General features: G+C 34.0%; 1 protein-coding gene across 4 annotated transcripts in view; it reads right to left on the minus strand.

The window, feature by feature from the left end:
* The window catches only part of pns (DENN domain containing pinstripe), a 347,031-nt gene that overhangs the window by 174,838 nt on the left and 145,795 nt on the right, over nt 1–26,398 (minus strand). For all 4 annotated transcript variants that reach the window (XM_090411700.1, XM_090411683.1, XM_090411692.1 and 1 more), the window contains 2 exons: nt 19,115–19,205; nt 8,700–8,825 (listed from right to left, as the gene is read on the minus strand). In XM_090411700.1, the coding sequence (XP_090267826.1) occupies nt 8,700–8,825; nt 19,115–19,205 (217 nt within the window). The remainder of the gene's footprint in view (nt 1–8,699; nt 8,826–19,114; nt 19,206–26,398) is intronic.

Genomic DNA, 26,398 nt, shown 5'->3' on the forward strand with positions numbered 1-26,398 from the left:
AATGGCAAATACCTCTTGTTCTGCTCAGGACATGGACTGGTTATTACTAACACCATGTTCCAACATAAAAATGTGCACAAATTCATATGGAGAGAAGAGGCAAGGAATAAGAAAAGTCTCATTGACTATGTTATTGTTGATAGTGATGTTTTCCCACTGGTGCAGGACACCAGAGTGTACAGAGGATTTGAAATTGGAAGTGATCACTATTTAGTCTTGAGCAGGATAAAATTTAATTTCATATTGAAAAGAATGACATGTAAGAAAGATTTAAAGCGAATGAAAGTTGAGCAGCTCTCAGATGTGAACTGTAGACTAAAATACAAACATTATTCAAGAAAAAATGAAAGAGTTTGATAAGAGTTTGAAATTGAAAAATCAGAACTCCATGGTAGACACAGGAAGTTAAAGAGGCAGTGAAAGAAAAGAAAAAAGCATATCAAAAGTTCCTGGCAAATAAGTCAACTTGTGCTCTTAGAGAATACAGAGAAAAATGTAAGAAATGTAAATGTAAGAAAAATGTAAGTAAGTAACCACTGTGTAAAACTTGCTAAACAAAAGTCATGGGAAGACTTGATTAAGAACATAGAAAATAAATATCAAGAAGGTGGCAAGATATTCTGGAGGTTGTTAATGAAGCTCAGAAATGGAGGAAAGCGTGCTGTAAAAGGAATTAGGGATGATAAAGGTGACATGAAAACTGGAGAAAAGATATACTTGAAGTATAGGGTAATTACTTTCAAAAATTGCTGAATGAAATAAGCAGTGATGACAGCACAGTAGTAAAAAACACTGACCAGGCATGCAATCAGGAATACATATCCATACTTGAAATAGAAAAAGCCATCAAAAGTCTGAAATGTGTAAGGCAGCAGGAGTAGATGATATTCGACCCGAAATACTCAAGTATGGAGGTATAAAAGTCTTACAGTGGCTGCACTTGCATAGTTCAGAAGGCCTGGACAGAGGAACGAATTTCAGATGATTGGAGTAGAGTTCTTTTATTTCCCTTTTTATATATGGGTACTATGAGAGCTCTACTCCAATCATCTGGAATTCGTCCCACAGAATGTGAGAACTACAGAGGTATTTCTCTACTGAGTGTTCCTGGTAAGATATATGCAAGTATATTTGAAACAGTTGAGAAGTATTGTTGAAGAGAAGCTTGGTGAACAACAAGCTGCATTCAGGCCAAATAGAGGCTGTCATTATCAGATCTTCACTTTACAACAAATAGTCGAGAAAGCATGGGAATATAACAAAGATTTGTATTTAAGTTTTGTAGATCTGGAAAAGGCATATGACAATGTGCCAAGAGAGAGAGAGAAGCTATTCAATACGCTATGGTTATATGGTGTCAATGGGGCATTATATCAAGCAATAATTAGTCTTTATTTGAGTTGTAAGGCAGCAGTTAGAATTGAAAGAAGTACAGGAAGATGGTTGAATGTTAAATCTGGTGTGAGAAAAGGATGTACATTATCCCCTCTGTTATTCATTATCTATATGAATCACATTATGAAGGAAAGCGGTATTAAACATGATATCAAAATTGGAGATGTTAATGTCAGCTATTTGCTTTATGCGGACAATGTTATACTTCTAAATAAATCAACTACAAGATTCACTGACTAAATTGAATAACTGTTGTAATAGATATGGTATGAAGGTCAGCAATAATAAGACAAAGACAATGAAAATAGGCAGAAGCACTGAAAATATCAACTGCACTGTGAATGGAGAACCTGTATAACAAGTAAAACACTTCAGTTACTTAGGCACGATTTTTAATGAAGATGTTAAATTAAATATGGAAATAGACAACAGAATCAACAAAGCTGGTATGGTAGGAAGTCAACTGAATAAATTTATATGGAATAAGAGAAAAATTAGCCAAAACATTAGCTGTATACAAGACAGTGTTGTTTAAACCAATTTTTAACTCATGGATCTGAGAGCTGGGTTAGAAAGAAAACACTTGACGAAAGACTAGAGACCGCAGATATGAGAGTCCTGAGAAAGATTAGGGGCATGAACAGATGGCAATGAGAATATCATATTAAAAACGAGGATATTAGGAAAGAACTTGACATGGTCAGCATCCAGGAATGCATTAGCAGAGCTAATATCAGGTGGTATGGTCACTTAAACAGAATGGGAGAGGAAGGATTGGTAAAACAAGTCTTCTCTGCCAGGTTGGCAGAGAATATGTGCTTTGCATTATGGGATACTGAGGCAAGTCATGGGAAGTCATAAGCTTCTATATACAAGTTGCCTTAGATATAGGTGGATTGATACAGTAAAAAGTGCCATAGAAGACAGAAATATAAGATCTGATAATATTGGAGTCTTGCCAGGTAACAGACTGATTTGGAGGAAAATTATAGATAGGAAGTTAGCAATGATGTAAATTTTTCATGTAGTAGTATCATATCCTGTATCCTCCTTGAGGGTACATATCAGTGTAATGATTGTTCAGTTCCCCATTCTGATATCTGCCCATAATGTTCCTATAGAGTTATAATGCCCATAATGCATAGTATTATACATACACATAAGGATATGTGCTTTACATCATGGAATACTAAGACAAGTGATGTGAAGTTATAAGCTTATATATGAGTTGTCCTAGCCCTGAAAATAGTTCGGGCACAAACTTGTTTGCTTACGCTTGGATAAAGGATTAATCTAAGTATATAATTTCTTGGTATCTTTAATTTATAGTATAATCAAGTGGAAAAACTTCCAAGAACTATCTCTAATCCAGAGTATTTTAATAATAAGTTGTAGCAGCTTTTGGCTACTCATATATGAAAATATAACTTCTGCAAGAGGTCAAAACTGGTCTGGGGAGTGACCCTTCCCATAATGCATAGCTTTATACATACCCATAAGGATATGTGTTTTTTAGCATTATGGGATAATGTGGTAAGTGATGGGAAGTCATAAGCTTCTATATACAAGTTGCCCTAGTCCTGAAAATAGTTCAGGCGCAAACTTGTTTGTTTACACTTGGATAAAGGATTAAACCAAGTACACTTGGTCATTGACTTACGACCGACTTCTGTTCTGGCTGACAGGTCGTAAGTCAATCTGAACCTTTCACAGCTTCCTGAATTCTTTCTTTGTCTTTAAGTATCGTCGATACCATGGAATGTGATAACTTCAAGTCACGTGCTATCGTATTCACTTTCTTCCCGTCTTCATACTTCTGGATAACTTTCATTTTACACTCTAAATCAATAGTTACCCTTGACTTCTTAGCTGGCGTATCTGTAAATGAAGGCATTTTCCTTTTACTAGACATTTTATGGGTAGTATTTCAGTAGAATTTTAATTAATACACCACACGCAACAGATGCTTGAAAGCAACTGAGTATATGTGAGAGATAGAGGATTTGTTTTTTTTTTGTGGTCGTAAGTCGACGACCAGGTGTATATAATTTCTTGGTATATTTAATTTAAAAATGCATCGACAGGTTTATTCTCTCCCCCTTTACCACTCTGTACAGATATGGCAATGATGTTCTGTAGGTTTTGCAACATTTTGGATGTGTGGGCTTTCTCAACTGTAAGACATGGATTTCGATTCATATGAGTAATTACAATAGAAATAAAAACAAATTAGAATTAACTGTACTGTTAATTTAATGGCATTACTTGTTTCATCCTTCTATCAAAGGACTTCACTGGATGTAAATATAGAGAAAATTTGGAGAATTCAGAGAAATGCAGACAAATATTAAAAATATAGTCATTTCCATATTTATATCTGTTACCTGTCAAGAAACCAACAACAGTGAAATAAAGGAATATATTTCCCCTATACATCAGTTACCAAGTTGGTGAAGGTTATCAAGAATTACAAAATGAGAATTAATACATCATTCTCACTTAACTAAACTTCAATCATTAAAACTGAAACACAGCAGCTTTCGGTACCTAGCTGTGTACTGCCTTTGGTGTGACTGTAAAAAAAATTCAATTTTTTTTTCTTTTTTGCTTCCTTCAATATTAACCAGCCATATAAAACTGAAGCTTTCTCTCTCTCTCTCACACACACACACAGACAAACCTCTGCTTACGAACTTTGAAGAAACTAATAATTTTTATTTATGAACATTGCAGGGAATAATAAATTATCATTACCAATTCATTTAATGAACACAGAATCTTGTACGTTAGAACATTTTATGATATGTGAAGTTCACTATTATTTTACAGTGTGCAACATCGACGACATGAGGAGCTCAAGGATCTTCTCAGCCATAGCCAAGTTAGCTGGTCTTGGGCGTGGGCAGCAGGGTTTTTCTCCCCAGTTTACCTGGGGTTTTTCATCCCGCAAGCAGGCAAACCGGCCCCGTGAACACACAGGCTACACTCATAGGATACCTCCAGGAATAAGGAGTAACCAACCTATTCTGTAGGATTTCGGTTCCAAATGCCTACATGGTAAAAAGTGTAGGTCTAAGGGTGAGCGTAAATTAGGATAGGATATTTACATATACCATTCTATTATTATTATTATTATTATTTTTTTTAAATTTTATCCTTGAAATATGGAAAAACAAACAGAGATGGATTGATTGTGAAAGTGCAAAAAGTAAAAAAAAAACTGATTTCAATAGAAATGAAAATGGATATAATTAAGTGATCATCACCTGAAATAGCAAATTGCCTGCTCAACCAGTCATGTTTATAACTTCAACTGTTTTAACAGTTGCAGCAATTTTAAGGCAAAATATTTGTGATTATACTCACACTACCAGCTCTATTCAGTATGCAGTTTATCAATTTGACTTGGAATCAAAATAGAAAAAAAACAACCAAAGCCTGGTTTTTCTACAAATAAATGCACAAAAAGTTGAAAAAATTTATTTTAAACTACATATTTATAAAAATACATACTGATTTTTTTTAAAACTAACTCAGGAACCAGTCAAAGAAAGGTTTAGAAAAAGTTCTAGTTAAGAATAATTTATTTATTTTCAAATTATGCATTTTTATTATCTTTGTATTCAGGTTGGGATTCACCTGTATACGTGTGCATAAATTTAGCAGTCTTGTGTAAATGGCATTTATATCCATAGCATTACGATGTCAATGCCATTTACACAGGATTACACTTGTAAGTTGATTCTAGTTGATTACTAGAACTTTTTCTAAACCTTTCTTTGACTGGTTCCTGAGTTAGTTTATTTCTGGCATAGCTAAGCAGGGGTTTTTCATCCTATAAACTCAAGAAAATAGATCATAGAACTTGCACTATGTCAGATAATAACATATAGCATTGACTATGAGATGGTGACAGTTGTGTCCTACTCTCCTCCCCTCCCCAGATGCCAGTTAAATCATTGATAGTCTTTGGCTAGCTTTTTACAATTGACTAAGGATGAAGACTGGCTGCCCAATAGTCTCCAAAAGTTAGTTAGGACAAAATGAACTCAACTATTCCCCTTGGGGAATAAAATGCACTAGAAGATATATTTATTTTATTTATATATAAACAGTGCAGTTCACAAGTTTGAGGACTCAGTTTGTTGTGCATATAGTACTGGAGCAATCTTTCAACACCAACTCATGTCTACATCACCAGAAAGTAAGGTTAGTTTACGTTAAATAGTTTGCGAGTTATAATGTGTAGTGTAAAGTGCTTTAACTTTGTGCATATGGATATGAAAAGTGAACAGAGAATTGACATTAAATTTTGCTTTCAAGTGGAACTTTCTGCTACACAAACTCTAGAAATTATACAAAAGGCATATGGAAATGAAGCTCTGAAGAGATATAGCAACTTCAGATGGTATTTGCAATTTTGTGACAGAAGATGAGAGAAGAAGAAGTGGCCATCCCACATTGATTCGAACATGGGAAAACATTGCTGCTGTCACAGAGTTGGTGAAGAATGATCATCAAATCACATCACAGATGATAGTGGAGGCTCTGTGCAAAGAGATCGAATCATGTCTTGTCAGGGCATTATCATGATGCCAGATACAAACAAAATTTTTTTGAGAAAATCGTTACAGGAGATAAGTTGGTGTTTTCACCTTCCAGACTGAAGAAATTGAGATTACAAGAAGTAACACATCAAAATGATGTTGATTTTTTTTTTTCTTTTAAAGTCTCAAAGCATGGTGCACAAAGAATTCATGCTAGAGGGGGAGAACAGTGAATACAGAATTTTATGAAGAAGTTACAGATCATCTCCTGAAATGCATGTAATGTGTTTGTCCTGCTTCATTCTAGTTTCAAGATTTTTTTTCCTGTTGCACAGTAATGTACCCATCCACAAAGCTGAAAATGTGTGTACTTTTTGGCACACAAAATCCCCTCAACCAAAGGTTGAGGGGACTTTGAGAATGGAAAATATCCCACTAGACTATTTTCCATTCTCCAAGTTGAAAGAAGCTGAAAGGACACCAATTTGCAGATGCACCAGCCATTCAAAAAGCTGTAACCGATTGAACAACTGGAATTTTCTGTAGCTCACTGAAAACTGTATGACTGCATTAAAGTCTATATAGATGCCAATGGATCGTATTTCGAATAACAAATATGTTTTGCCTTTCTTTCATGTGTTTTTGATTTTTTGTCATTTTTGTCCTGAAACTTATGGACTGCATTGTGCATATTTAAAGACAAACGTAGATCAAACTCTTCTCTAGACTGAATGATCACTTTTTATGGCACTTCATGCCTTCATTAGCAAGTAGCAGTATCACTGTGAGCGATGAAAATCATCTATTTATGAACTTTCACAAACATCAATACTACAGTGAAAACCTATGAACTGCCAGCTGCAAAGCAGAGTAACTCTTCATTTGGTTATCAACGAGCAGCAGTACTGGCTGAGTGGATGGTGTACCTGCTATCTACACAACAGGCCCTGAGTTTGAATCCTGACATGGGCACAGATGATTGTGAGTTTCTTTAGGTGGGAGATGAAGTTCAATGCTCTGTTAAGAACACTATGCTGCTTATTTGAAGGCTGAAGTGGTCTGAAAAATTTCCATCTTTTGTCTCTAGAACAGTGTTTCTAGATTATGTAAAAACTTAGCCTGTCTGCAGTACTTGTGTACTATCTAATGTATGATATGTTTATAACCTTTTGTAGGCAGAAGCCACATGGGAGGGAAAGTCCTGGGTAGGGCTGGTTTTCTTCCAGGGGTTTCAGTCTCTCAATGCAAGCATAAAACTGAACTTGACCATATTTGCATTTGATAGCACTATTACATGTAAGTTAGTCAGAAAGTTGGAACTGGATAATTCGTGGAGCTCACATCATTGCCATCCTAGAGGGATGTCTCCTGGTGTAAAGTACAAAATAATATGCATAAATCCTACATATAAATTTTCAGAAAAATTCCAGGATACTTTAAAATATCTTACTAAAACAAAAATCAAAACTGAGCAATAATTTTATATAAATTTCATTAAAATCCAGTTAGCAACAGCAAAATAAGGTTGATTGTTGCATATGTATTCTATGATTAATACATCTTTGATTAGTGCACCTATATGCTTCTTAAAAATAAATGTTACATATTTTAAATATTTTCTATCTAAACATTTTTTATGGCTACTATTTTAAAAAATCACTCACCAGGATGAAATAGTTTAATTACCAATTTAAAACATTTTACAAAGTTATTTTTTAATGGCACACAGTATTACACTATTTTCATGTACATTATGTTCCAAAATCAGCAAATTTTATGTTGTCTGCTAATTACATGGCATTTTGATGATCATATCATGCCTTCTTTGCAATTGTTTCCCTTTACTTTTTTATTTTAAAATATTTTCCCAACCTTTAATCATGAGTAAAAGAATAAGTGTGCAAAAAAGTGGAAATGTCAAAAAAGGTTCAAAAAGTAATCTCATTGGAAGAAAAACTTGAAATAATAAAGAAAACTGAACAAAGCGAGTCCAGAGTAAGGTAAGATGCCTTACCTTACAAAGAGAAAGGTTAAGGCTGCTTCAAGTTCATCATCCATGCAGACTACTAGAAATCAAAGTATTATAATGATTGAATTAGAGAGACTTTCCACATGGATTAAAGATTGTAACTAAAAATGGATCTCGCTAAGCAATGACCTTATTAAATCAAAAGAAAGAAAGGGCTATCAATGATGGAAAAGAAAAAGAATTCCACACTAGTGCTGGGTGGTTTGAGCGTTTCAAAAAATGAAATAGCATATGATGTTTGAATCACAGGCAAAGCTGCAAGTGCAGAGAAGGAGGTGGCCTTAAATTACCATCAGTTGTATGGAAAAAAAGAAGCAGAATGCCTGCCAAACTACATTAGCTCAATTCTTTGTTAAGAAGTAGAATAATAAATTTATATTCTGATTATGTTTTATTGTCTTTCAGCTTTATGGTTTTCCTTTAACTAGGCCCTGAGACATACCCTAATTCTTTTATAAAAAAAAAAAAAAAAATAAGGGTCAAAAAAGAAATTTGAGGAACGGATTATACTTTTTCCCATACGTTATTATATTTGATTAGTGTGTTTTCAATTAATATGCCCATTTTAAAGAACGCATTAATCGAAGGATTGCTATATTTTATATTATATAATGTAATATATACTGTACATATATTGCATTTATTTGTTATAATATATTTACTTAATAAAATAATCTTTCTCTATAATAAAGGAGGGGGAACAGACAACAGCACAAAACAAAACTTACTCTCATCCGACATTCATCCAACAAAGCTTCCACAAACCTCCAATTTGCTTCTGCAATAGCAGCAGGTGATACACTGGACAACTGTGGATGCTGGAGGGTTTTACTCCTGGCTTCCTGGATATATTTCTGGATTTTTAAGAAAAGCAGAAGCTTTAATAATCAATTATTAAATGGTTCTAATTAACAACATAATATGTACCCCCTACCCCTAAAATAAAACAGATTAAATGATATTAAATGATCATCATTCAGAAAACATCATAACTTCAATATAGAAATTTCACTTTGTCAGTGAAAATTTCTACTTTTCTGAAATATATCAGCAAAGGTAGTTTTTAGGATGCCCACACTAAATAGTATTTGCTAATCAATTAATATTGTGGGCATTCATAATACATAAAATTATTTCGATTACTTTTTTAAAATCCTCAGTTACTATTGCAGATGCTCTTTCCAAGTTAATCAAAACAAATCTCATTGACACACTCTTAACTGCATTCTTATATAGCAAAGTTATCTATTATCACAACTACTAAACTCAGAACTGTACTATATACAGTTGACTCTCACAGTACAGAAAGCACTGCAATAACAAACTAACAGGTCCTGAGTAAAGCAATGCAATACACTATACCAAACTAATCCTGTTGTACTAATCCTGATGGTACATATATTTTGCAATTTTTTTTTACTAATCTCATCATTGAAACAACAAATTTGAATACTAATCTTAAATTTTATCGATTTTGTGAAATCTTAACGATTTCGCAAAATTTCATCAAGCATAGGAGGAATTATTACTTTAATTTAATTAATTTTGTCAATAAAAATCATCCAGTTATAGTGAAAAAAAAAAGTTAAATTGGTTTGTCAATAAATATAATGAAAAACAAATTATTAATGACTGGTGAAATGACATGGTCACATTTATTTTACATATATCAGCAACCATAGACATCAATGGATAAAAAAGACATTTTTGATCATTCATTTCAAATTACTGCACTGAGGAATAATAAATTACCGTTTTTTATTTATTTATTTTTTTTTTTTTTTGCAAATAAAATTATGAATTATAGCAAAAAGAGAAAATTATCACCATTTCAAATTTGTCTGCATATAAAATGTCATTAAATTATGATGGGGGGGGGGAAATCTCATCAAGAGCAGCCTTGGTTTAAAACAGAAATTATTCTTCCAGCATCATACTATTACACCAAATAAGCAAAGTACAATCTGTGTAACAAAAGTACATTCTGTGTAACTTTTTTACACAGAATACTTATTGGCAATATTTGGAGTAGAATTTTTATGTTTGAACATTTCCATTGTTTTCATATGGGCTATCAAGATGTCTACAACAAAGTTATGTTACTCAAAAAATTCTACTGGATAGCAGTACTTCTGTAAAACTGATGTTGAAAGTTAGAGTGTTTTATTAACTTTCAACCAATTTTGGCTTATGTCATATAATTTTGTCTAATTTTGCAAAAATACATTGTCTGATTGAAACCGAAAAATGAAACCAAAAACCAAATTTTAATAGATTTACTAACAAATTTCGTTAAATTCCAGTCATAGTAAAATTAACATCTGTTTAAACTATTCTACCAAATATTGTCTAAAGGCACTTATTAAAGCCACATAATTATCCTTATATGTATTCCAAATTTTATTTAATTAGGGAGTGGAAAGAGGGCAAAATAATTCTGCAACATAAAGGAGGCCCCAAGACTGAGATAGCAAATTCTAAGCCAATCAGTATCTCATGAGTGGTGGTAAAGGTACTGAAAAAAGTTAGTCAAACACAAAATTCAGTTGAATAAAAATAGGATACTCTATGAAGTATAAGTCCATTAGTAAGTTACTCATTTTTAAATAAGAGAGTAAGGGCTGAGTTGGATAAAGGGAATGACTATATAGTGATAATGCTGGATTTGCAAAAGTGTTTCATAGAATCCTCGTGGACTCTTTTATGGAACAAATGAGGATGGAAATGAGCTGGTGATATAGATAAGAGAGTGCGTGGCTATGGGCAGATACCAAAGAATAGTATATGGAGGGGCAGAATCTATGAGAAGGTGAGCAACTAGTGGCATGCTGCAGAACTCGGTACTTGAGTCACTGTTGTTTAATTCATATATCAATGATATATGGAATGATCTAAAGGAAATATCAAGTTGTCTGCAAATGATGAAAAATTGTGTAGTATAACAGGATACTCTATGAAGTGTAAGTCCATTAGTAAGTTACTCATTTTTAAATAAGAGAGTAAGGGCTGAGTTGGATAAAGGGAATGACTCTGAAATTGTGTAGTATAATATGGTATGGTGAAAAAAAAAAAGAAAAAACAGTACTGAACTTCAGCACCCAATTCAGTACATGCACTATGAGATATGTCACTCGACTGCATGCATATTAATAGAAGAGCAGGTGTAGAGTCTACACCATTATATTTTAGCTGTAGCAATGGTGTTGACTTTGGAAGAAAAGGCATTTATTGTTGAGCATTATTTTTGTTCATACGGAGTTGATAGAGCAAATGGCCCAAGCTTATGACATGTTTGTGAGCAGTTTGTTCATTGTTTCTGAAAGCACGTCCCAAGCAATAGTATCATTATTGCCTTAATCGAGATGTTCCGACATACCGGTAGTGTTCTGCCGCAATGCAAAGGGCATTCAGAGGGCATCCGTGAACTGCTAACACAAATGAGAATCATGGGTGTGTGTGTGTGTGTGTGTGTGCTGGAGCAAGTGTTACAGTCTCTGAAATGCAGTCAATGCTGAACAGAGGTAAAACTTGGGATACTGAGGCAGTTGTTATAGAAAATGCTTAAGGAGTTGGGCGCCTTTTTGTATGTCATTCAGTTGGGTCAGTGTTTAACGGCAATGGATTACGATGCAAGGTGGGAATACTGTGCGCATATGTTGGCTAATGTCAATGAAGATCTGCCCTTCCTCCAAAATGTCTAGTTCTCGGATGAAGCGCAATTCATCTAAGCAGTCATGTAAACAGATGAACCTACAGGTTTCTTGGTTTCCCAAGACCTGAATTTGTCCAAGAGAAACCTCTTCACAGCAAGGTCACCGCATGGTGTGCAATTTCCAGCCATGGCATAATTGGGCCCTACTTCATTGAAGAGAGTGGTATAACCGTAACCTTGAACAGCAAATGCTACATCGAGAATGTGAAGGTTCCGTTCACCCAAGATTTGTATAGAATGTGTCATGTAAAAAGCATTCCATTTCATACACAGGTATTCCAATAACAGGACAGAGCACCCTGGCATACATCACATGCCTATTTATCAGAACACTTTCCATGAGAGACTCATTTTGTAGTTCACAGAATTCCTGTATCCTTCATGTTCTCCTGATCTCACATCACTAGATGCCCTCATTTGGAGTATGTTGAAAGAATAGGTATTCTACCATAACCTACCTTCAAATCTTGATGAACTAAAGGATAAAATTACATGATATGTCCAGATGTCCCAACCCTTGTTCTCCAAGATAACAGAGAACCTTTGCATGCACTTTACTATTGTTAATGCTTTATTTTTACCAAGATTGCACCGATAGTTGTTGTTATGGATGTACATATCAACATGTGTAAACATATATTTCTTTATTACTGGATTAAAGAGCAAAAAGGCTTCACTTTGGCGATGAAAAAGTTATTTAAATTAGGGGATATTGAATCCCACATTTTTTCAAAGCCGAATAAGAAACTCTAAGATAGGAATCAAAGTTTCATGCCAAATGTATAGAGAACTATAAAAAGATTGGTGAGTTTGAGCATAAGCAAACACCTGGTAGTGCAGCACTGGGGCAACTTGTAGCAAAAGCAGGTAAAGTTCAAATCACTATTCTTAGTATTTCCCATAATGTAAAACCCATCTCCTGAGATATGTATGAGGTTAAACATTATGGTGGAAGGTCACTACCCAGACCAGTTTCGACCGTTATTGACGTCTCATCAGTGATACCTGTTTAACAACTTGCACAGCAAAATATATAAATTCTTATCACTAAAACCCTTGGTATTATCTTGGTATAACTACCACTGATGAGACCTCAATAAGGGTCAAAACCAGTCTGGGTAGTGACCCCTCCACCATAATGTTTAACATCATACATCTCTCAGGAGATGGGTTTTACATTATGGGAAATACTAAGAATAGTGATTTGATCTTTACCTACTTTTGCTACGAGTTGCCCCAGTACTGCACTACCAGGTGTTTGCTTATGCTCAAACTCGCCGATCTTTTTATGATTCTCTATACATTCAGCATGAAACTCTTTGATTCCTATCTTTCTTTTTCTTCATGTAGCTTACTCAGTGAGTGGGTGCAGCACCATGTCCTTCCAATTCTCTCTGTTGGTGGTTTCCCTTTTTGTTTCTGCATAGCCATGCGATCCTGTCCATGATCGTATATCTTCAAGCCATGTCCTTTGTTTTTTGCCTCTTGATCCTTTTCCCATAATTTTTCCTTCTAAAACTGTTAATATCCTCTGTCCTGCTGAACCTCTCGATACATGTCCTGCCAATCTCATCTTTCTCTGGATTTATTTGGCTTTGAAAAAATGTGGGATTCAATATCCCCTAATTTAAATATATTTCTTTGTTAATAAACCTGTTTACTCCATAACACGTATTGCTGTAGTTATTCAGTACTTTCTTTTTTTTTTTATGGACCATACTGTAGTTAATCAAGGGCAGGTAGAAAGTCTGCAGAATAATTTAAACATGCTGACAGTTATATACAAAGAATAATAGGTGCCAGTTTAATGAGGAAAAGTGTAAAGTTATATGTTTTGAGATAAAATGATTACAAGCTTTGTACTATAAAGAGAAAACAGATAAAGATAGGAAATTGGAGGTTTGATGACCTGAGGGCATACTGCAAAAGTGACCAAAAGAGAACCAGGGCTGGATAGAGGTAGGGGGGTTTGCAGCAGTGGTGAATGAAAGCTCTCATTCCAATGAGAATTATTTCAGTTAGTTCAGGTGTTTGTATAAGAAAGCAAAAGCAGTAATCTGACCAGTGAAAAACAACAAAAATCTAAAAAATCATCCCAATTGGCACAATTATAGTGCCAATCTCAGCCTTATAGCAATTATTATGCCAACTTATGCAATTATGCCAACTAGGATGACTTTCAGAATTTTTATGCCACTCCTTCTCTACAGCATAAAAAGTGGCATAAAAATTCTGAAAGTCATCCTAGTTGGCATAATTGCATAAGTTGGCATAATAATTGCTATAAGGCTGAGATTGGCACTATAATTGTGCCAATTGGGATGATTTTTTAGATTTTTGTTGTTTTTCACTGGTCAGATTACTGCTTTTGCTTTCTTATACAAACACCTGAACTAACTGAAATAATTCTCATTGGAATGAGAGCTTTCATTCACCACTGCTGCAAACCCCCCTACCTCTATCCAGCCCTGGTTCTCTTTTAGTCACTTTTGCAGTATCGAAACACTTGAATAAGATTGTGGCCAGAACTGCCAGTTTGAGAGCAGACATCCACAGTATATTTGGAGGGAAAGCTGGTTAAGAAAAGGTCAAGAATGTTGTTAGAATGCCAGCAAAGGTTGGTCGATTGGTAGAGCCTCTGCTACTAATGGCTCACAAAAAGTTAAGCAAGTTCGAGCGTGGTTAGTACTTGGAAGGGGTACAATTGTTCGATGCTGTTGGCACACTCTCCCTCAATGAGTCTTTGGACTCCCTGGAGGTGTCACATAATAATAACACATGATTAGGATTGTCTGGAATTCTGGTTGGTAGACTGACTATTTGTGTTAGATCATGATTGATGGCAAATGATTCAGCTTCCCTTCCAGCTTAATCGTGAAGTTGGAGTAGGGAAAGCCAGTTTGTGGTATGGATGTTAAAGTCCTCAAGGAGGACAATCTCGGTTTGAGTAATTGGTTCGTAAGAAATCAATGTTTAGTAATAAGTAGTCCAAAAGGGTACCAGGATTGTCAGAGTCAGAAGGGCAGGAAAGACAAAAAATGAAGGCTGTAAAGTGAGGTAAGGAAAACTTGAGCCAGAGCAGATCAGAAAGTGGGGATTCCAAGTTAGACAGCCTTTGACAAGAGATATCAAATTTTACAAAAGCATATGTTCTGCCCTTTTTGCAGAATGCAAAATGTAGTTGGGATAGTTGAGGTGGACTGTGGTGATGGAGGATGACCTGTGTAAGTGATGGTGTATGTCACTAATAGTTCTATTAATGCTTCAAATGCTGGTGAAATGGATATGGACGTGTATTTTATTGGAAGAAATTTTGATGTTGTTTTGGGTGGGTTGGGGTGTATTTTTATTATTTGTTCCAATTTTTTTTTGTTATATTTTTCATATTTTTATATATTTTTTATGGGAGATTTTTTGTATCTGCAGTTAAAATGCTAGTATTTTTATGATTGATTTTCATGTGTAGGGTGACTGATTTAGTAAACAAAGAGAAGGGGGCATGCAGCTGGGGGTGAGAGACTTGTGTACATAACTCACACACAAGAAGTGCCCAGACTCCAGTCCAAGTGTGGCCTCAGACAGTATCCCCTGCATATGGTTTCATTTTTTAGCATATTAAGCATAACCACATATGAAAACTGTTTTTTTTTTTTTTTTAGGACGTAGTGTGCTATGTGACAATACAAACAGAGTAAAAAATTTTATTGGTCCCCATCCAGGCATGACCTGGCAGGGTAAGTGGCAGCAGGATTATTTACCAGCTGATTGGGTAGCCTCTAACAGATGAATTACCATCAGGTTCATCCCATGTACTATTTTGCAGAAGCCTGAGGGGAAACTGTTTTCCTACTATACCCTCAAATGGAGCAGAAACTAGTTCCCTAGTTGAATAATGATAATGGTGTAATGAGTATGCCCAGCAAGGCATATTGCATGTATGCCTTTGCTGGGCATCACCCAAACTGCATATGAGAAGAAATGGGACAGGACAGGAACTGGAGACCCTACTCTGGGAATGAAACATATCAGAAGCCTTCAACACCTCCAAAAAGAGGGATATGGTGTTTCACTGGGAAATGAAAGATATCTACCACCAAGATGTCTGGTTAGCATTTCCTCACAACTAGGGAAGATATGTATTTAAAGCGGTAATACTCATATTTTGATGAGAGAGTTATTTGGTTGCTATATTCTTCAGATGAAAGAAACTATATTTTATTAATTATGGTGGCCATTATTATTCAGTAGATCAATAGAATTCTTACAATTTCAGAAAGCTGTTTTACAGTTTATTTCCAGACTGTCTGATTTCTGATTTTTTACTGCAATATTTGTGTTTCTTATGTGTGTAGTAGAATATGTATGCCCAATTTTGAAGCTTAAAAATATGTGAAGGAACAAGCAAAAGTTTTAAATTTTTATGAGAGATCTCTCGATAGGTTGCTATAAAGCAAAATTGGTCCCATTTGGCTATTTTTATCCCTCCAGCTTAGACAGCATTTAGAATTTTTTTATTTATTTATGTATTTTATTTTTATGGTTTCATTTTTTAGCATATTAAGCATAACCACATATGAAAACTGTTTTTTTTTTTTTTTAGGACGTAGTGTGCTATGTGACAATACAAACAGAGTAAAAAAATAAATGGACGAATGGTTTAAAAAAAAAAAAAAAAAAAAAACATTTATGTAAAGGTAAATAACATCAAATGTCTTATTAGAGGAACTCTAATTAATCAGAGACTGTCACACAACATTAGTAGTTCATGCTTTTCACGGCATTCCAATAAACCATCTGAAAGAAATATATCAATGATGATCCATCTGCTAAGTACAGAAAGAGAAAGAACTTCGCTAACCTGGCTAACCACAGAGATGACTTTGGTTTATTCAGAGAATGGCACTTTTTTTTTGCCATGTCACGAGATGGTGCAGGGGAGGGGGAATTAAGTCAGTCACAAAAAAACAGCTTAGCAAAGGATTATGGATTATTAAAAAACACATACCATCACTACAAAAGCACCATGTTCTCAACTTCTGTTCCAGCATCTTACTGGTGTAAAATTCTTTTTTGTATCCAGTGAAGACAGTGAACATGAAAGCAAGCTGCTTAAAGAAAAATTTGGAAAAAGGAGAAAACTGACAACAGAATGTATTACTTTGTCCCAGTCAATGAGAAAAATGTTGCTGTCGATCACATTTCTGCTTTAGAGCACTTCAAAGTTGTCGCAGTTGTCAGGCATCAAAGGTTATTACACTATGAGAATGATTATGTCTCCTGTGTTTATGGTGATAAGTATTAAACTCAAAATTGACACACAGAACTGCTGTGAAAAAGGAATTACATTTAAGTGGCAAGTTCCAGTTACTTTTATTACCAAGCTAAGTGAAACCAGTTAAAACAGAAAAAAAATTTATACTGCACCTGGTCTTTGCACACCCTAACAATATGAAATTTCAGTGCCTGAATAGCTAACTTACTGGTATGAAATTTAAAATATTGCATATTCTTTTAATGATTTATTCTATGTTGACAATAATGCTGGTAACATGTTAAAAAACTCTCAACATGTAATTTGCTAACCTCATGCTACTCAGGAGGTACTAAAAAACCGTCTTCATAAGCTGATGCACTAAATACTGAAAAATGCAGCAAAAACTGCAGTTTTCTTCATTTTGAAAATACAATCTAGGGTGAAGGGATGAAAATAACAGAATGGAACCAATTTTGCTTTATAGCAATCTATCAAAAGTATCTCATAAAATGTTAAAATTTTTATTTATTCGCCATCATCACTTTTTTTTTTTTTTTTCAGAGAAGAAACAATTCAATCAATGTGATTTGGGGCATATTCTACTGGATGTAAACATAAAACACAAAATTCAATGTAGTGTCTACAGGAAGGAGTATAAAATGATGCAAAACAGCACCTAGAACACCTAAAGTAGGTTATTTTCCTTTAGCGTTACACAGTGATCAGCATTCATTTTACACAAATTATAGACTCTACAACAGTGTTATAAATAACTATTTTAATTTTCCAACGTTTCAACCTTCATATTAAGGTCATCATCTGGAGTATACACATATATATATAGAGATAAGCTAAATTATATTTCACACAGTATGCTGAAGAGACAATGATTTGATCAATGGTTACTCTGCTGGCCTGACCTCCAGAGAAAATAAAATAGAAATGATGGTAAAACACCTGTTGTTTACAACACACCAAAGCATGGTATGAACATAAATTTAAGGAGGCCTGTGAGACTCTTATCAACCACCCTAATAATAATGATGGTCTAAAAATCCTAAGAATATGGAAGGCACATATTCTACCAACTTAACCTTTCACCCTAAGAGTTAATTATAAATAGGATCATAGGTAATCCAGGGTCTTAAATCTAATATAACCATTGTTATATTAGATTAAATTAGGACATCATTTTTACTGTAACAAAACTATCTATATGAAAGAATGTTTCTCTGATGTCTTAAATAGAATATAGCTTGGATGTAGTCATTTTATTTTCACTAGAGGTAAGGCCAGTAGAATAACCGTTGATCAAATCATTGTCTCTTCAGCTTACTGTGTGAAATGTAATTTAGCTTGTCTCTGTACATATGTGTATACTCCAGATGATGACCTTAATATGAAGGTCAAAACGTCGAGAAATTAAAATAATTATTTATAACACAGTTGTAGAGTCCACAATTTGTGTAAAATGAACCTAAAGTAGGTGGCTGCCATCCTGAAAAAAAAAAATTAATGTGTATGAAAATACAAATAAGAAATCAAAAAAAGTATGCACCTTGTGCATTAAAATGGCAATAAAACAACGCAGAAAGTGGGAAATACTGAAATAAGCTGTGGTAAATTTTAAAACCCTCCAAAACTGCGAAAATTCGATGGATCTGCCACATAAAAATAGCTTTCATAATTAACATGATGCCAGGAAAAGTCTAAGAAAGACATTTTCTTCCATCCAAAGGACAGGGTGACAAAATAACTCGCTTTCATCAAATTCAATAATTATGCTGTTTCAATCCCCTGATGAGTCTGCTTAGAATAGACTATTAAAAATGAAGAGATTAGAAAGGAACTTGACATTATTAGCATTCAAGAATGTGTGATTATGACTTTAGTTATAACAGAAAATTTATTTCAGGTGTAAAGTTGTGTGTGTGTGTGTGTGTGTGTGTGTGGGAAGGGGGGGTTGTAAAGCAGTGAAGTACTATAATCTGCAACTCAATATGCTCCTGAAACAAAGCAAAAATTTCTCTTATAACAATGCTTAACTTAACTGGAACTGGTTCATAATCTGTTATGTTTTAAACATAACAGATTATGTTTAAAAATTCTAATATTGCTATATCTGAGTCTATCACATACATAAATATATAATGCAGTATAATGAAAAATATTTTTACTTCTGTCTGTTTACTGTTCAGTTGGAGATGTTCTGCATGTTGCAATCGGCGGTCTTTTCTTTTAGAATAGATCCTTGTCTTCTTAGTTGACCTGGAAAATATGATATATTTTAAGAAGCCATCTCACTCACTCACTCACTCACTCACTCACTCACACACACACACGCACGCACACACAGCTGAAATAAGTACGGGGACCAGGGACTGCTCCTATTTAAGAATGAAACATACCAATACGTATACTGTCATCACAAATTGCCTCAGACTTTGAAAGAAAGAATTATTAACAGTCTGTCTGTGACACTGGCCTTAGCAACAGAAATGTGAGGATGCCACCTCAGCCAAGAATGCACTTGGAAATAATCAACATGGAGTTCATGTTAGTAGCAGGATACTGCATAAAGAGCTGCACAGTTTGTTTTTGAACAAGGACTGTACATTAGCCCATCATCAACCATGGCAACCAATTGCACAAACCACAGTGATGTAAAGAACATTATGGCAGGACCCTAGAAACACTAAGTCCATGACAGGGAATGAAGTCACACTTCACTCTTTTGTATGTTTTATAAGAGTTTAATAATGGAAAGGATATGTTCTATGTGGTGCTTTTCAAACTCTCTGTGGACCACAATAATGTTCTGACTGATAAAGCACCAGGTTCTCTAACATTCTAAACACTGTTAATGGGCTTGATTTAGTTTTTTTTTTTTTCCATTTATCCAATGGTAAGAAGCCACTAATGAAAGTACTATAAGCACTAAAATAATGATTTATAAGTGGACACCTCACACTGTCATAATATCTGACACTTTAATATTATTTTTATAACTTTAAAGTGAGACATCTTATTGTTGCAGAAACTCTTATTTTGAGTTCTATGAACAAACTGTTATATTTTCGTCGGCTGCGGCATTGTTATATCTTCGTTTTCTTGGTTTCGCTATTGTTATTTAATATACTAACTTACTTCCTTAATAATGCCCTACTCATCTTTACCTAGGAATGCTTCCTTTTCAGACACTAGCAAATTTATTTTTTATTGCTGCACCAGCCAGAGTCCTATAATATGAGCTTATTCAAAATTCAGGGAAATATTCCTAGGTTAACTGGCATTCATTCTAATATGCACTAAATAGATACTGGTTCTAATTGCAGTCATGACCAATAAATCTATTACTCAAACACTCTCAATAAATTCCCTCCTGCTATGGTTCTAAATTTTTGCAAGTGGTAATTTGAATTCTCGAATCAAGCACAAAACAGGCATATACAATAAAATATGTTTATTGGAACAAATTCACTTTACAACTATAATTGAAATGGGATATTAAGTTTTACAAAATCTCTTACTAAGTTAGTTACTCAATACTAATTTAAGAAAACACTCATAAATCAACTTGGCAATTACTCACACTCTATGCAACATTAAAACAAGCTAACTATGTTATTCTAAATCAAACTCTTAATTCTTGCTACATTAAAATACATTTCTCAACTCGTTACTATTCTGATATAAATCATCTACAAAATATCAAATTCACATATAATCTCAGTCACATGCAGCTAAAATTTCACTCCTGACATTCCTTTGTTTAGCAGAATTACTCTATCTCAAAATTCAAATCCTTATTATAGTCCACTATGAAATGTCCACTTAATATGATCTAACATTAAATTCTGTCTCATTTAAACATACAACAAAGGTCTTTATGTTACCCAATCTTTTTCTTCCAAAGGTCTGTTAACGGCCGCGTGTATTTCTGGTCCTCCTTCCGCAATGGGCTTACGACTACGCCATCCGTTTTACATTCTTCCCGGACTCGAAATTCTCACTGCCTTGATACAGCACATTCTCTGCTCCTACTGTGGGCCATTTGTCTTGCTCGTCCCTACTCCGTTCGCTATTCAGGAATCCTCCAAGTGAAGTCAGGAACAACCAGAAAAAAGCCCGGAATTATCGCGTGCATTCCGCTTATATTTCGTCCCTTCTTTCCCATACGACCCTTCGTTTTCATGCCCTTAAGGTGATCCTCAAGTCCTAGCTGCCGTTTAGGTGCTGTATTCTTGGGAATCCCGCTTACGTCATCTTCCTCGTACTTTCTAGCTGGCGGCAATACGGCCGATACGTGCATATGTAACGCGACCTTTGCACTCATACTCTTAACTTCTTTGGCGACTTATTAAGTTTAAGACAGTTTAATGGGGCAAGATTATACTACAATTTCCTTATTAAAATTTCACTAATCCTATAATCCTTCAGTTTAACTTTCAACCACAAGAATTTTTTTGGTACGATTTACATGTTATTATACAAATTCCTTTGCAACATAAATTCAGAACTGTGTGCTGTCAACCAGGTATTATCTGAGTTAGCCAAATTCTTATGTTAGATTCTGAATGAATAATTTCTAAAAAATTGTCCATTCAGGATCTAACAAAACGAATCATGAATTCAGAAACCTCGATGTACCTCTGACTGCAATCACAAATGCCATTTAACATTTTATGGAAGTTTACTGAAGAATAGCTCCCACAATAAGTTGAAAACGAACACAGATATTTTGACTCATTTCTTTACCTAAATGGCAATCAGTTCTGGTAGCGAAGTTGGATGTGTTAATTTCTATACAATTCTTTTCAAAGATCCCCTACAGGCTTCAAATTGGGACTCTCATATTCACTATCATTTACTTAAGTAGGTAACACAGAATACTGATATTATGTTTGATCTTCATTTTTTCAAACAATATAACATGGGATTCTAACAGATAGGATGATAAATCCTAATAAACAACATTTCCCATGCAGCTGACATCCAAATACATCCATCTGATTTGCAACACAATTCTGCAATACCAAGTTTCTAACAGTCTGTTGTCTAATAATGGAAAGTATGGTACTATGCTAGAAAGCAGATGCAACTGCTTGGGTGTTTCGTTTTTATGTAGCTTTCCCAGTAGTCTTGCTTTCATGGAAAGCAAGACTACTGAGAAATGGGAGGAATGTGCAACCCTTTTAATCACTCCTCTATTCCTTTCCATTAGTTTATATGATTGACTACTTCTTTTCATCTTCACCTTTGTATCTTTTAATGATGTCAGCCACAACTGATCTCATATGCTCTGTAACTCTGCCGTATTTGACTGATTTGCGACTAATATGACAATAAAACACTCACTGAAATTCAATTAATTCCAAACCACACTCAATTTCAACCAAATTACATATCAAATGATTATATACAACTGTTTGGTGTGTAATCTGGTTGGAATAGAGTACAGCATGAAGTTAATTGCCTACATTCATAACATACTGTACTGATATGAATTTTTTGTTTCTCTTTTTAAATGTCAAAACATTAACTAAGCTCAATATAAATAAACCTTATGTTAATTATTCTGTTTGAAGTCAGAAATTATTCTAAGTATATCCAAAAATAAATAATTTAAACAATAAAATATTATTCACAGTAATTACATACAAAATCACTAATAACACGTCCATTAGTCATTGTAAGTATAAGCGTAAATTTGAGACATATGACTGCAATACTAGTAAATGTTTATCATATGGCAGTGATTTTTGAAGCCATCAGGTGTGAGGAGTCTAACATGATCAAATACATAGTTGGTTGTTGTTATAGACCTCATGGATCAGTTGCTAGTGAAAGAAATGCATTATCAAATAAAAAAGATAGGTGAAAAACAAGTAATCATAATGGGGTACTTTAATCATCTAAACACTGATTGAATATCAGCGAAATCTCATAAGAATGAAACTGAATTTATTGAGCTGTTGCATGACAACTGCCTCAAGCAGCATTTCACAAAAGGAACTATAGATCAAGGAGTGTTAGATCTGGTCATAGTATCAGAGGAGGAGGAGGAGGAGGTAGTTAAAAACATATTCTGCCTTTGGTTGGTGAGAGTGATCGTGCAGTATTCACTTGGGAAGCGGCTAATTTTATGAATGTTCGATTCAGAAAAGGTTACATGCTGAACTAAAAGCAGGAAATTATGACCAATTGAGGAATATGATGAGTTCTGCACCATGGTATCAGTTGTTGGACGAGAAGAATATCGACAGTGCATGAAATGATGCAATTTTGGAATGTGTCCCTAAAGTTCAAAGAATAAATGGAGTAAGAATAAAATGGATGTGAAATTTTATTAAACAAGACATTTGTAAGAATGTTCCATTCAGAAAAGGCTATATGCCAAAATTATGACCAACTGAGGAGTATGGTGAATTCTGCATCATGATATTATTTGTTGGATGAGAAGACAGTGCATGAAATGATGCAATTTCAGAATGTGTCCCTAGAGTTCAAAGAATAAATAGGGTAGGAATGAAATGGATGTGAAATCTTATTAAGTAAGAAATTTGAAAGAAAAAGATAATGTGAAAGGAATACAGGATGCATAAGGATAGGGTTACCATACGTCAGCATTTTGATAATGAAAATATCTGTCCGCATACATTTTCGAAAAAACCCCGTTTTGTCTGCATTTCTGTGGGAGCATTTTAGATTTTTTCCCCAGGCGTTTCTCCTGTGTTGGTAACATTGCTGAAACAAGAATGCAGGAGGTTGGTTATATCATAGAACAATTGAATCAATAATCAAATCGAATCGAGCTTTTAGATATCTGCATTTTTTTTTTTTTCAACTTTTTGCTCTTTCTCGCTGGCCTCACGTTACATATTAGGTAGGCTAATATTCTTAAGATTCAGCATAAGTCAGGACTTTAGCCAATCCTCAGCTAGTATTAGAAACCATTCCATACCAACTGGCTGGAATGTGTACATGATGTTAATATATGTATATAGATAGATACTTGTTGTTGATGTATAATTTTTTTCCCCCCACCAGAGGTCAGGCCAACAATTGTTGTAGCGGTTGGTCAGTGTCTTTAACAAATCAGTTTGATTGTAGTGCAACTTGTTTCCTGTGTATAGTTGTATGCTCCAGAAGATGACCTTGACATAAAGGTCGAAACGTCGAATGTAGATTTTAGTTACATTAAACTAAAGTTTTTATTCAAACACGGTAGTTGTCGCCATAATTTTCAAAAATGTATCCGGATCACTATGTAAGCTTAAAAGAAAGGATTGAATACTACCACTTCTCCTTCATTTCCTCTAATTTGGTTAAAGCAATGTTAAATAAATGTAAACATTGTTTAATAGTTTTAGTTTCCTTTCTGGTAATTAACAAGTCACACTGACGATGCTTTCCCACCCACAGTTTGTTTATTCTTTATTTGTCAATAATGAATAGAAAGGGAGTGGTTTAGAAATGGCAGTGGTTTACAGAAACTTTTTTTGTACTTTGAATTAAGTAGTACATTTTGAACTGCTTTGCTTCTTTGATAACAAAAGCAATTTCAACTGTAATTTCCATTAAGTGACTGTTCATGAACTAAAATATATCATCCAATCAAAAGAAAAACCAGCCTGTAATGAAAAGAAAACATCTGAAGATAGCCTCTGAATTGATCACCCATAAACATGAAAAAAAGAAAGAAGTTTATCTCTAATTCAATATAAATAGTAAACAACAATTTACTGTCAATTATATACATGGATAAGTCATCAAGTGAATTCATAATTTGAATTACGGTATATTTATACTTACTGCCATTAAAAAAAAGTCAGTAATAGTAATCGACAATGCTTCCTTTACTAAACAATTGCACATGTAATAATTTGTATGAAACTTTACTGTTGAGTTCATATTTAAAATCAATTTAAGCTTATGAAAATCATATCAAATATGAAATGAAAAGATCTAAAGGATTTTAATTTAGCCCTTGTATCAGTGCTTTCCAACTTGTGTGCATAAAAATATTCATAAATATATTATAAATATTTTCATCCTCCTTAATGGTATCTCCACCTTGATCCAGTAAGGAGGTATGCATGCACCAATGACCTCAAGTGATATGCCAGCAGTAGCTAAGCTACTGGTAGAGCCTCCTTAGCTGGACAGGTCGAGAGATAGGGGGCAGACAAAGAGACATAGCCTCTCTTAGTCTGCCCTGGTCTAGAGACTAATACCTTTGTCCTCCTGGTTGGGGATTTTGTGTAAGGCTGGTTACCTTACCAAGTAAAAAATTTCTATAACTCAGATGCTGCAACTGGAAAATTCAATGGACCAAAACAACGGAAAATGACAAAGAAAAAATAAAGGTAAACATTTAGGAATCAACAAAGGAATTAGAATAGGTAAAATTTTATTGGTAAAATACTAATATAGCCATGATAACAGAAATAAAAAAGAAATTAAAGGAAAAAAGATACATAGGTGGTTTTACCATGCTATATAGTGGAATGGACCACTATATAGCATATAATAGATTACCTAAAAATCGTAGTGTAGCCATTTTAATCGACAATAAATGGAAAAATAGAATACAAAAGTACAATTTTGTAAATGATCAAATTATAACAGTTAAATTAAAAACAAATAGAAGATACTCAAATGTCATATGCCTTTGAAGAAGGTATCAAAGAGGAATCCTAATGATTTTATGAACAACTACAAAAACAGTTAAATGTAATAAAAATGACTATATATTAATAGAAGGAGAATCATAATGATACATTTGGAAATAATCCAATCCCAAAATGTCTTAGGAAAATATGGAGAAATCTGAATGAATAACAATGGTCAGGAACTATTTGACTTTTGTACTTTCAATAATTTTAAAATAACCAATAATTTTTTTCAAAAAAGAATATAAATAAATATACTTGGAATGGCAGAGGAACAAGATCTATACTTTTTCCTCTGCCATTCCTCATATATCATTACCAATCAGAAACTAGCTCCACGTGTGTACATGTTTACAGAGAGATGTACATGTTTACAGAGAAAGTGAATTTTTTTAGATCATTATTTAGTAGTCTCTAAAAGAGAAATGCTAACAAAATGGAGAATGGAAGTAAATAAGAAAAAACAAGAAATAGAACGTATACAAAGTATATCCATTACAAGAAGAAAGCATTAGAATGCTATATCAATCATAATTAATAGATTATCTAAAAGAAGCCCAAATCAGTGAAGATATAGAAGAAGAAGAAGATTGAAAAACTTTCATAAAGATAATCCATAAAACAGCCTCTGAAGTCGTAAAGAAAAATAAAATATTAAAAAGAAAAACATTAAAAATCTAGAACACAGATATAGAAAATTCAATCAAAAGAGAAAAACAAATGACATTAAAAATCACTTTTTTCAAAAACATACAAAGGAAACAGAAGAAATATACCTAAAACAAT

Source organism: Typopeltis vanoorti, chromosome 2, assembly GCF_054136105.1.
Source record: "Typopeltis vanoorti isolate ZY-2024b chromosome 2, IOZ_Tvanoo_1.0, whole genome shotgun sequence".
In the NCBI taxonomy this organism is placed as follows: Eukaryota; Metazoa; Arthropoda; class Arachnida; order Uropygi; family Thelyphonidae; genus Typopeltis; species Typopeltis vanoorti.